Source organism: Pan paniscus, chromosome 15, assembly GCF_029289425.2.
Source record: "Pan paniscus chromosome 15, NHGRI_mPanPan1-v2.0_pri, whole genome shotgun sequence".
In the NCBI taxonomy this organism is placed as follows: domain Eukaryota; kingdom Metazoa; phylum Chordata; class Mammalia; order Primates; family Hominidae; genus Pan; species Pan paniscus.
In genome coordinates, this window is record NC_073264.2 from 69,704,047 (window position 1) to 69,717,258 (window position 13,212).

Consider the following 13,212-nt stretch of genomic DNA (forward strand, 5'->3'; position numbering starts at 1 on the left):
CCTGTTTTTTCCATTCTTGCCTCTCTTCCTCTGTCCCAGCAGCCCTGAATGCAATTTGGACTTTATTTTCTTTCTAATGGTTACAGGGATAGAAAGGGCTTTTTCCCCCCCCCATTTTCAGTTTTTGGCTTTTTCATTAGCTCATCAAGCTGGGTATGTCTGTGTTAGCTCACACAGACATATTCACACACAAACACACACATTCCATATGCATTCAGATCTGTACCCATGGTGTGTATTTCTTAATGTTGCACTGACATTTATTGCCACTTCAGACCCAGCCCATTTCAAAGCCTTCCTCCCTGCCTCCACCCCACACTTCACATTCATCCTCTGCCTAGCCTCACACAGGTCACCCTGAGCAGCCGACTGGGGTGTCACCCAGATGCTGATTCCAAAAACTAGTGCTGGCCTCGGCCTCCAGCAAGATGTGTAGAGCCTCAGTAACTCACCAGTCTGCCTCTGTGCTTCCAAGGAGTCTTGGGCTGACTGATGGAGTGAGAGCTGAGACTGCATTTGCCATGCATCTCTTCAAGCTCTGCCTGGCCAGCCAGTCTACCCAGGCTCAGGGGGCCAAGTTGACAGCTGTTAAAAAAAAGAACCAGTTTTCCATGAGCAGGCTTGAAACCAGTCTGGCCACCCCTTGGATCTACACCTGTAACTGCCCCCAGCTTGCCAGCATGGCAGGGTGTTCCCAGTCACCTCCCCCGCAGTGTTGGGGGTTGCCTGTCCCATCAGTCTGGTTCCCAGAGCAAAGGAAACCTGGCGATGTCAGGTCTTCAGCTTTTAGTCTATCTATGGCAAAGGTGCCTGGGGCTGGGACCTCTTTATTACCTCCTAAGCCTGAGGACTGGAACTGAACTTCTCACTGCAGGTATAAATAAATCTACCTGGAATTTTAAATGTTGATACCACCTGGCTGCCTTACCTGAAGTTAGACCCATTACCCACAAGAGGCCATCTAACCTCAAATTCTCTGTGTCTCTGCAGCCCTTTTTCCTAGGAGGGCAATGATGCCGAATCACCTGTTATGGCATTTTCATAATTCAGCTAACCATTCACTACTCTATCTGCCCATGATCCACCCAATGCTGACCATGGGTGGCGGGGCAGAGTGGCCTCTCTAGAATGTCTCCTCTTTAACACCCTCACCATGGAGGGGCCTTTATAGATGGCCCCATGAAATTCTCACTAGGCGACTGCTCCTACCTGAGATGGGCCAGGCAGCCATGGACCCCTCCCCTCCCCTCCCCTCCCATTCCTGCCCTGCCCAACCTCATTCTGATGGTTTGGCCTTGTGCATCTCACTAGTGACTCTTTTCTTCCCTCCTTCCTATTTAAACAAATTAAAACTCCAGTTTTTCTTCGTTTATGTTTTGGTGGCTGAGGTGGAGCATCTTTTCCCCAGTGGGTTAAGGGAGGCTGGTTGGAGAAGACAGCAACAGGAGAGTGAGTTGGGTCCCCAGTGGCATAGTGACATACACAGGGACAGTGGGAAATGGAAGCTGGAAGAAGTCCCAGAAGGAGGAGCAAGAAGAGTGACTGTCCTCCATGCTAGGTTCTGCCAGGGACTCTGGATGCGCTGAACAACAGCCATCCTAGAGATTTGAGGACGCCTCTTCTGTTTGCTTTACTCATCACAGATTCATGAATAAAGACAAACAGGGGAGCCACCTCATTGGCTTTTCCATCTCTAAATAAATCCCTTCTGAATACACACCCCCAATGTGGATGCTATGGATGCTTCTCAAGAAACAACCATATGATGCTATGATAATCGATATCCTTCCAATGACTCAAATCAAATCAACTTGAGGAGCCTGATGGGTCTGATGCTCTTCTTCCCTGGGCCTCTGCACCTTTCCAGAGCCAGGCCCCCTGTGTGTGTGTGGCCGGTGGCGTGGGGGAGTTGCTTCTTTTCATTTTTGTGAGTGAAAATGAAAGGGTTCCCCACAACCAGCTGCAACAAGGATCTCTCACCCTGTTGCTAAGGAGTGGTGGCGTCCTGCTACCATGTGGCGCTCTGGCAGGCCTGGGGAGATCTTTAGGGATCTGGAGCAGCCACTGGATGTGCAGTCCTGAGCCCCTGGGATGTGGAAGTGATTGGCCGGCAACCTGGATGGGCCTCACAGTCCTACTGTCACTCCTCTTCTCTCCTTTCACTTCTGGATCCTGCTAGAGAAATGGAGCCCGGGGAAACTGTCTCACCACATAGGACTGTGTGGAGCTGGGCACACACTCAGGAGGCATGTGACTTCCAGGTAGTCAAAGAGAAGCTCACACTCCCTGTCCTCTGATAGTCCTACTCCCTGAAGGATCTGGTCAAGCCATTCCTTCCAGATGGCCGTGATACTGTGTCCCCTCAGTATTAGGAGGGGGGGAATTGATGCTTTCCATGAATGAAAGCTCCTAAACCCCCTCCCCTGCAGCTAGGGCTGATGGGGAATGGCTAAACCCCAGATGTCTTCATTGCACCATAAATGTGAGCAGGGAGGTACAAAGGTATATGCAATGATGTGTGTGTGTGTGTGTGTGTGTGTGTGTGTGTGTATCAAAGAGAGGAGTCTGTCACAGGAAAAATACTGAGTGGCCCCAAATGTTGTAAGCGTATGCACCCCAGTTTTACAATAATAACAATCATAATACTAATAATTTTGCTATCATTTGTTGAGATCTTTTTCTGGGCCAGGTACGGTACTTTGCACTTATTATCTCATAATTCTCAAAATCTCTGTGAGGTACAAGTATCACTATGCAACTTTTCAAATGGGAAAGCAAGCATGGAAAAAAAGTTGGTTCAATTGCCAAAGATCATAGATCTGAGAAGTGGCAGGGCCAGGATTAGAATGCTAGAGCTCAAAGTTCTTCTGCCACGTATCATAGAAGCAACCACTACATCGATAATGGTAACTGCCAACCCTCACTGTTCACTGGCCACATGCCAGACACATAGATTCACTTAATTCATTCTTACAAAACTCTGGATGTATTCTTATTGCCTCATTGTATAGATGAGGAAACTGAGGCACAGAGCATTTTGGCATTGATTCCCTTCGGCAAATGTGATTTGAACAGCTCCTATGTGTGTGCAGGGCACCGTGCTCTTGGCTCTGCGTGGGATATGGGACTGAGTGATACGTCATTCTTATGGTCTGAGATCTATCAGGAAGGTCCATGGCCATGGCCATCAGAATGGGCTCAGGGTGGGATTCCAGAACTTGAAGTGAGGGACCCTGCATCCTAGGGTATGCTAGAAAGTGGAACATACCAGGTCTCTAGAGAAGGAACCTAGGCACAGAAGCAAGACAGAGTCCTGTTGTCAGACTGAGGCCCCAGGTCAGAACTGGGCCAGCAGCAAGGGCTGGCGGAACTGGAACTGATTTATTCCCACCTGCAGCATGGCCTCGAGGGCAGGGCTCCAGAGCTAGGCTGCTAAGTTCAGATCTTCCATTCTTTAGCTGTGAGATCTTGGGCAAGTTAATGAACCTCTCTGGGTTTCAGTAGCCTCGTCTAGAAAACAGGTATCATAACTGCCCACCTCATGGAATTGTTCTAAGGACTAAATGAGTTAATATGTGAGAGGCTCTTGGAACAGGGCCGGGCCCATGGTGGGCTCTCTGGTGGGCTCTCAAGCTCTCGCCAGCCGATGATCATTGGGCCCTTTGATGCTGACTGGGCAGAAGCTGCAGGTAGGGGTCAAGTTGTCCCAGTGGCAAAGAGAAGAAAATTGTAGTAGGAACTGATTAGGGCCTGTCTCTGTAGGTGGTTTGATGGGGAGGGAGAGATGAAATCCAATGGGACAAGAGGGAATTCACATCATTAGTATAAAAGGTTGGCAAATGGGCATGGGACCCTTCCTTCTTAGTCTCCAGAGGCCAAGATGCAGGTGCCTGGCACCTGGGCTGGCTGAAAGTGGGGAATGTATCAGGGCTGGCATTTATAGTGATGCCACTATTGTCTAATTATGGGCACAAAGAGAGGCTCCCACTGTCTGTGCAGCCCCTCAAATCACCCAGGGAAGAAATATTGGTCTATTCCCAGCATTCCCTCTGTCAACTCCCCAACCTCAGTCTCTGGCTTGGAAGAAAGACGGCTGGGAAGGGGGATGGAAGGCAGCCATGCTCTGTTGCAGTAAATCTTTCCTAGAAGAGGAGACAGCTGAGCTCATCAGCCAGTGTCGGATCAGCTCAGAAAGAATCCTTTCCAACTCCCAGAAGACCCCTCAGTGGCTTGGGAAAGGAATGGCTCACTGGGGCACTTTGTTTGTGTATGTGGGCCTGTCAGGCTGGGCAGGGGTGTCTGATGACACATTAGGACAGCTGAAAAGAGAGGTGGGACAAAAATGTTTGCCCAAGGGCAGTCTTGTGATTCCCCCACCCCCCCGTGCTCCCCACCCCCACACGCTTTTGAGAGCTTGTTCCAGGACTTTTCATATGCATTTGAGACCACAATTTCCTCTCCCAGAAACCCCATTAAGCTATGAGTGAGTGAGGCGGTGGGGGAGAGAGAGAGGAAAAGGAAAAGAGAGACAGAGCAAGAGAGAGAGTTTGTGTGTGCAAACACGAATACTTCTTCCCCACCCACATTCTTTTGCACATGTCTACCGTTATGTACATTCCTATGCCATACCCCTTGAACTCTCCATCAGGTCTTCCTCAACCATCCTCTTCAGGAAGCCTCAGGGCCTCAGAGAAAGGCAAAAGGGCCTAGACTTTGACTTCCTTTTTTTTCTCTCTCTCTTAGAGACAACATTTTGCTCTGTCACCCAAGCTGAACTGAACTGGGCTCCAGCAATCCTCCCACCTCAGCCTCCTGAGCAGCTAGGACTACAGATGCGCCACCATACCCAGCTAATTTTTTAATTTTTTGTAGAGGTGGGGTCTCATTATGTTGCCCAAGCTGATCTCAAACTCCTGGCTTCAAGAGATCCACCCACCTCAGCCTCCCAAAGCGCTAGGATTACAAGTATGAGACTTTGCCATTCCAATGAGAATTTTGTCCTTAGCAATCTCATCCAATGGCCGCTGGAGATGTGTGTAGGGCCACAAGAATGAGAAAGGGGGCAATGGAGTGACAGGTGACCTGCTCAGGTGCCCCTCCCCAGACCAAATGTCCCAGGCACACAGCCCATGCCCTCCACCATGGAGTACATTTTCTCCCTGGCTTGCTGCTGAGCTAAAGGACCAGGGATGTGGAAACAGGAGGTGAACTAAGGCACCCCGCCACCCACTGTGGCAGCTTGAGTTTCTTGAGGCTGAGACAAACTAGGATCCAGTAGCCTAGATTTTGCCCCAGTTTCTCCACTGAGTATTTACTCAGTGCTCCTGAGCCGATGCCTTCCCCTCTGCCTAGATGAACCACAGCATTTTGGTAAATGCCTCAGCATGTTAGGAGCGCTGGAACGTTTATTCTCTTCCCTCCCAATTATCCACTCTAATGGAGCAGAACACTTACATGGAAAATCCTAAACATGGAAGATGATTTAAAAATGATTCACCCTGGAATACATGCTTCCAGTTGCTTCTACAGGTTTACCTTGCTAAAGGCATTTCGCTTCCTTTGCTGTTACAATAAGCTTGCCTGCCTTGAAGAAAAGAAGGCCAGGGCCAAAGGGAAATCAGTCAAGGGAGCCTGTTTTGTCTGAAATAATGCATCTATGAACAAATGAATTGAGTATAACTGTCTTTTTACATCAGTGTTTCTGTGGAATTAAGAGAACATCCAAGGCCACTCCTAGCTTGAGTAGATGAAATTTGTCCTTGTGTTTGGAGCAAGGGTTGTGAAGTCTGTCTGGCCCATCAAATGACCAATGGCTTTTAAGGAAGGACTAAGTGACTTATGACCAGAACAAGGGAGCAGCCTGAGTCAGTCTCCCCAATGTCTACATCGTGTTATTTATACTAGCAAAAAAATAGACACAACCTAAATGTTCGACCATATGGTATTGGTTAAATTAACATCTATACGATGGAATACTAGATGGTCATTAAAATTATGTGTCAGAAGAAGGCTTAATCTCATGGGAAAGTGTTCACACCATATTATTAAAGAGAAAAAACAGATTATAAAGCAATATGCATACAATGTAGTAGTTCTGTAAGAAAAAAGTATTATGTGCATTTTAACTGGAAAAATATGTATAAAAATGTTAACAGTGCAATCTCTGAGCAATAAGATTATACTTGACTTTTATTTCTTTTTTGGAATTGTCTTTTTTTTTTTTTTTTTTCAAGTTTCCTCCCATTAACATGCATGTTCCCAAATCAGGGGAAAAATACATTAAGAAAAAAAGATTATCTGAGAGACCAGCAGATGTGTTTCCTGTTTCTTATCCCATGTCTATTCTCCATTTTATATCTGATATCCTAAACAACACCACCAGGGTGAATTTCTCACTGACAGTAACAGCTTTGGAAAGGTTTTTTTTCTACCTGGCACTGGGAATTAATCGTACCCAAACTTTTTTTTTTCTAATCAGTAATGAGCATCTCCAAGGGGGTCCTAGAAGGGTTCCAGGGGTTCATGGAGGACAATTATAAACCTTGACAGCTGCTCGGTGGGTTTTCAACCATGGGGGTGATTCATCCCTTCTCGTAAGCCTTTTCATAGCACCCTACGCTCAGAGTTTTGAAAATGTGACAAGAAAGAAAGGGGCTGGGGAGAACAATGGCCCTTCTCCTTTTATGGAAGGATGATGAAGGGAATTGGGAAGAGCAGAACTAAGGGACTAAGACAATTCAGCTTTTTTTGTCCGGCTCATAGGACCGTGTTCCCCATAGAGTAATGCCCAATGAGTGGACGAAGGGAGTAATAAATGAGTTCATAGAAGGAAACAGCTGGGCTGCTGTAAAAGCTCCTGCAAAACAGATAGGCCTGGCACACGCCATTTCTGTCACAGGTTTTAAAGAACCTATCTAGCTTTCAGCTACTCCTCATCACCACCTCCTACAGAAGCGGAGTCAAGATCATGTCTCTTCCCATCGTAAGGAAACAGCACTGTGAATGTTCCAGCTGTCCTGAAGTCAATAATCCCGTCAGGGGCAGACATTGGCAACACACCCAGAAGGTGGTGGGGAGTGCAGCTGTCCTCCTGGCCGACTGTTCCAGCCGGTCACCTCTGCTGCTCCAAGGGTGCCACGTTACCTAATTCTGGTTCACGGTCAGATGGCGGCTTTTCTCGGCCAGCTTGTCCTTAGAAAATTCGTTCCCTTGTTGTATTGGAAAATTCCTCTTGTGCCTGTCATTGCACACATCAGGAGACCAAGGTTTCCATTTTCTCAGAAGAAATTAGCCAGCTACTGTCATTGACATGAAGCCTGTTCCTGGAATTTTTTACTCCTCCTCTTAAAGGCATATTCTGGAAGAGGCAATCTGAGAATGGGGCCCGTGCTCTCCTACAGCAGAGAAATAAACTGAGGCTAGGCCAGGAGCTGTGCACCGTCTGGGGGAACCATACCCAGTGGGGAGTGGCCAGATCAGTCCCAACACTGAAATTGTTTACTGTCATCCACTCCTGGTTGTTAGGGGACATTGAGGATGACAGGATAGAGAGTAGGGAAGGAAGGACCAGCCAAGGAACATTTTCCCTGTAAAATGAGACTCCCACCCTACTCCTGCCCTTGTTAAGACTTCATACACTATGGAATACTATGCAGCCATAAAAAGAACAAGATCATGTCTCTTGTAGGAACATGGTTGGAGCTGGAGGCCATTATCCTTAAGAAACTAATGCAAGAACAGAAAACCAAATACCACATGTTCTTACTTGTAAGTGGGAGTTAAATGGTAAGAACTTACGAACACAAAGAAGGAAACATCAAACACTAGGGTCTACTCATGGGTGGAGGGAGAAGAGGAGGGAGAGGAGCAGAAAAGATAACTATTGGGTACTGGGCTTAATACCTGGGTGATGAAATACTCTGTTCAGCAAACCCCTGTAACACAAGTTTACCTATGTAACAAACCTTCACATGTACCCTCCAAACCTAAAATACAAGTAAAAAAAAAAAAAGGACACAGATGTAAATTGACCCTGATGGAGAGAACTCTACTCTATCCTTGCCAGGTCACAAGAAGGTGAGATATTTACTTTTCAAATGATTGATGCTGAAATGGAAAGGACTGTATCTCGGGGGCACAAACCCAACAGAGTAAATGAAGATCCTACTGCTTCAGCTCCTGGGATTTGTTAAAGTGGGGACCAGCTTAGAAAAATAGACGGCCGTCCTAGAGACCCATGGCAGTCTCGGTCTGATTTTAAATCTAAATTCTCAAGTACAAGTAGCTTCCCAAGAAGAGAAAGCTACTTCTACATAAAGAGGTGGTATCAGTAGGAACTCCTTAAGCCTTACCTTTTTATTATTGATGATGATGAAGTGAAGCTTCCTGTTGATATCATTGTCAGACCAAGCACAGCACACCAACTCAAACCTCATTCATTCATTCATTCATTCATTCATGTGTCCTTTTAACAGACGTCTACTAGACACCTTGTATGTCCATGAACCAAATACCATGCTTAAGACCAAGGATTCAGAAATGTGTTAGCTGTCATTCCCCCTCCAGGAACTCTCAGCCAAGAGGAGATGTACTCAGGGAAAAGGAGAAATCACAGTATAACCATTGTAAAATCCTTTCTGATAAAATCGCAGAGTGTCTAGTACCCCTGTTCCACATACATATAAAGAAACTAAAGTGTAGAGAAGGGAGGAAAGTCCCGAATTTAGTGTGTGGCAGATCCAGGAGTAAAACAAGCATTCCTCGGTCTGGGGTAAATGCCACCAGGACTGTGTTGAGACCCAAATTCCTCTGAGTCCACGGGCCCCTTCAAGTCAGATGAAATTCCAAACAAGCCAGAGCCTAGCTGAACAGTTCCACGGTGCCGGGCTCCAGTGTGTTCTGGAAGGTTCTCGTGGGCTGTGCCTCCAGAAGACGGAGGCGGGGAGGAGCCCCACAGGCCCAGGGCAGTGTCAGGTTCCCCCTTTTCTGTCAGCAGGCATGGAAGAGCCTTTAAGAAAATGGAGTATTATTATTATTTGTTTGTTTTTACAGTGACTCAGTCTGTAGTAACTGGGTTAAAGTCCGCTTTGAGAAAAGGAGAACAAAAGACCTCCTGTTAGTGCTGGAAGTTTGCCTCTTAAGATATCACTGAGAGGAACTGGGAAGAAAAAAAAATCCCCAGCAGGGCAGAGGAAGCTGCAGGCCTTCAGGAACACAGCAGCACTTTGGAAAGGAAAACACGGCCGACTTTCATCTCCTGCGCCGTATCTGAGCTGGCCGCTCCCTTTGCCGCTGCTTTATGGCCCACTGCGGTGCTGACCGTCGGACATCGGCCAGTACCCTATTCCCACACTCTTTGAACACAGGGGGCTGCCAGGAGTGGTGGTAGTGTGGGCATATCTCCATAGCCAACCAACCCCAGGCTGAGGAGGAGGGAAAGGATGTTGCCATACGAAACATACTACGTGCTGGACGTTATTCTAACATTACATATCATAACTCATTTCGTAAACACCAAGGAGGCTAGCATCCTCCTTCTCCAGCCACAGCAGAAGTTGCGCAAGATGGAAATCTGGCCCTGCCCTGTTTAGGAAACTCATTGCAAGTAGAGGAACCGTGGGGTGAGTAGGCTCCCAAATGGGTAGGACCAGATTGCTAGGTGGTCTCTTCCAGGTTGCAGACTCAGGCCATCTGACTCTAAGACCTACGAACTTAATCCTACTCTCTTCAAATGAAAACAGAAAGTCAGAGGAAGACAAGAAAGTTTTTCTTCTCACGACCTCCCATCAGATCAGCTCCATCTACATTAAATTTGTACCCGTGTCCTTCATCAGTCAGCTCAGTGGAAATGTTATTCTCACCCTTGGCCACCCAGATCAGGAAATCGGTCTGGACCATGAGTGACATGCTGGTGTTGGCCTTCTTCACCATAATTATAAGAAGCTGGAATGTTCCCCTCCAAGGCTATGAAAGAAGGATGGAGACAAGAAGGAAAAGACAGAAATTCTGTGAAAGTCTCAGGTCCTTCCTCCTTTCAGAACCACTTCACATAATCCTCTTCCTCCCCAGGGGCTCCCGAAAGATTAGGCTTCACTTGCAGGTCCCAGGCCCTGGCCCTGCAGAGTGGTTGGGCCTTTGGGGTCTCTCAGAGAGCCTAATCATTCTGTTTTCTGAACAAGTCATAGTTTTGCTGACTTCTGACCAAACCCCCATCGAAACCCAAGAATGGAAGTGTGATTGTGGTCATCTATACCCTGTCCCCCTACAGGACTCCCTGTCCCACGGGATGCAGCAGGCAGGTGTGGGAAAGCCTACCTGATGGCCGAGATCATTAAGCAGCGGCCCTCTGATTTTCTGTACAGCTACTCAGTGACTTGGAAGGGATTCTTTGCACTAACAAGCAATGCCTCCACAAACAATGAGTTGAGGGGAAAGACTCAAAAGAGGCCGATACAATGCTGTTTGGGATGTTTCTCCCTTTGGCTGGCCTCAGGGGACTGGGCCCGTCATGTAATCACTGGAGATTTAGGGCCTAATTAAACTCTGGCATTGGGCCAGCATGCTGGTGGCCCCTTGAGTTTCCCATGTCCACCCATGTCTAGGGTATTAAACTCTAGACTGGGAATGTGTACTGCTTAACTGATCCCACAGGAGCCAGTCCTCATTATCCAACAGGCTGGGTATCGGCAGCCCACAGGGCTCAGCATTGGCAGGTGCAGTCCTGGGGAGGACTGCGTGCCTTTAGGTTAACGGTCCCTACATCTGCACCCGCTGGGGCCACAGTAGAGGGCTTTGTGGATCACCTCTGCCATTGGGACCCCTGGCATTTCCTTCCTTTCATGGCCTGATAAAACCCAAGCTCTGAGAGTTAGCAAACTGATACCCTTTAATCATGCCTTATATTTATAAAGGCCTTTGTCCAGAGAACTCCAGGTGCTCAAAAATGTCAATTAATTCACTCTCCCAGCCTCCTTTAGGGAAAAGCTGGTGGCAGGTGTCATCATCACCACCAGAGGTGGCCAAATCATCTTCTTAGTGGGCTGTCCTGGATATTCTTTGTGTTTAAAGAGCATTTTGCTTCTGAGCACATGGTTGGGTTTTGCACAGCCTGAAGCATAAGGATTGAGGTATTTCCTTACTTTACAGCTCTAGAGAATTCTTGTGTGTGGGTACCCGTGAAACACAAACTGAGTGACTGCATGCTTTCTTGAGTTTGGAAATTTTGTTATTGTTTGGTCTCAGCATTTGCTGGTAGTAAATAAGTAAGCAGAAGTAACCTGCTTAAGTTCCCATGTAGTCCAAGACAGAGCAGACAAAAGACCTGATCCCCAAGCCCCACACCTGGCCCCAAGATCCCTCTGGGATTATCTTGCGGCCACTCTCTGAAGCCTTGGACCCTGTAGTTGATCTCATAGCCACGTCTCACCAGTAACTTTTTTTTTGGTGGGGGGGTGGGTCCTGGCAAGAGATGGGTGATGTAGGAATGGCCTAGCTACAGAAGGAGGACAGCCAGGTAGGACATCTGCCTGGCTCTCCTCCTTCCTGGCCACAGACTAGCTTTGTGACCTTGGTTGGCAGCGTCATTTTCATGTCGGCCATAGTTTCCATGCCTATAAACAGAATGATGATACCTGCCACCAACTTTTCCCTAAAGGGGGCTGGGAGAGTGCATTAATTAATGTTTTTGAGCACTTGGAGTTCTTTGGAGAAAGGCCTTTATAAATATAAGGCATGATTAAAGGATATCAGTTTGCTAACTCTCAGAGGAAGTACTTAATGGGATCAGGCCTGCATATGTTGATGACTGAGTTTCATTCTTCATTCAGATCTGCACAGGGCTCCCATCACTCAGCTCTGCCGCCATTCGTGTGGTATTCTCCTGTTCTTTCATTTCTATATCCTCATAGTAGGGGGCCCACAAATGCTGCCCTCCACATGCAGGCCCACTACCTCCCCTCCCTCTTGTCAAACCCAATGGCTTTTCCTCACTCTGCATTTTCCTTGTCCTTTCTGGAACATGACACTGGTCACTACCCCTCCTCACCCTTGAAAGTCTTATTCTGTCATTCCCACAAGCCCAACAGGTCTAAACTGAAGTCATCATTGACCCCAAACCAATTCCCATCATTACTGCCCTATTTCTCTTCACCATTCTCATGGGCCTGGATTCCAGGTCTTCCTCTCCACTGCCACCCCCTCTGTGCAAGCCTTATTGTCCCAACCTGCTTGGTCCTTTGAAAAGCCCATCCCTGGGCAGAAATGGGATGTGTATGTCCCTAAACTGCCCCCAAAGACCTCTCTGCACTGCATTTGACCTCTGGCCCTCCTGTTCCCTAACTGGCCTTGGTCTCCTGCTCCCTTCCGTGGGCCGCTCCAGCTCTTCCCACCATGTGACCTGCCTTCCTGCTTGTCCACCTTCCTGTCTGGTCCCCAGACTCAGTTTCTGCTCTCCCTCCCAGCAAGCTGTCTCAACTGCCTGCATTCCCCACAGGACACAGACACTCATGTAGATAAACACACACACTGACACACAGACTCATGTAGACATGCAGCAACACACAGACACTCAGACACAGACATACTCATGTGGATATGCAGACAGGCACACACATGCAGATACACACAAAGACATACAGACAGGTACATATAAACAGATACACACACAGACACACATAGATACACAGGCACAGAGACACATATACTGGCATAAGCATACACACACTGACACACACAAATGCACAAACATACACACACAGTTATGATGTTCACACAAACATAGACATATGTTCACATACCCCTCCCAGCATCCTGACTGGCCCAGCTGACCTCCCTCACCCACTCTGAACAACCAGCTCTCCCTCCTCCTGCCTTTGTCCAGTCCCATCTCTATTACTCAGGGCTCTCCAGAGAAACAGAACCAACAGGGTTGGATGCGGATAGATGGGTGGGTGGATGGATGATGGATGGATGGATGGATGGATAGATAGATAGATAGACAGATAGATAGATAGATGATACATGATATGTTGATATTAGATGATAGAAAAGCAAATAGAGTTTAAGAAATTGGTTTATGCAATTATGGAGGCTGGTAAATCTGAAATCTGACCTCAGTCTCTTCTCTTAAGGCCTTTGACTGATTGGACAAGGCCCACCCACATTGCGGAAGGTAATTTGATTACTCAAAGTCTACTGATGGAAATGTTAATGTCA

The 13,212-nt window shown here is 47.4% G+C and overlaps 1 protein-coding gene across 4 annotated transcripts in view; it reads left to right on the forward strand.

Annotated features, from left to right (window-relative positions):
• Window positions 1-13,212, forward strand: part of RAD51B (RAD51 paralog B) — a 917,968-nt gene that overhangs the window by 777,075 nt on the left and 127,681 nt on the right. The window contains exon 11 of one of the 4 annotated variants that reach the window (XM_055097728.2): window positions 4,744-6,192. The exons of the other annotated variants lie outside the window; for them this stretch is intronic. Coding sequence (XP_054953703.1) covers window positions 4,744-4,862 — 119 coding nt within the window. The 3' untranslated portion in view covers window positions 4,863-6,192. Of the gene's footprint in view, window positions 1-4,743; window positions 6,193-13,212 lie in introns of those variants that run through there. 4 annotated transcript variants of the gene reach the window in all.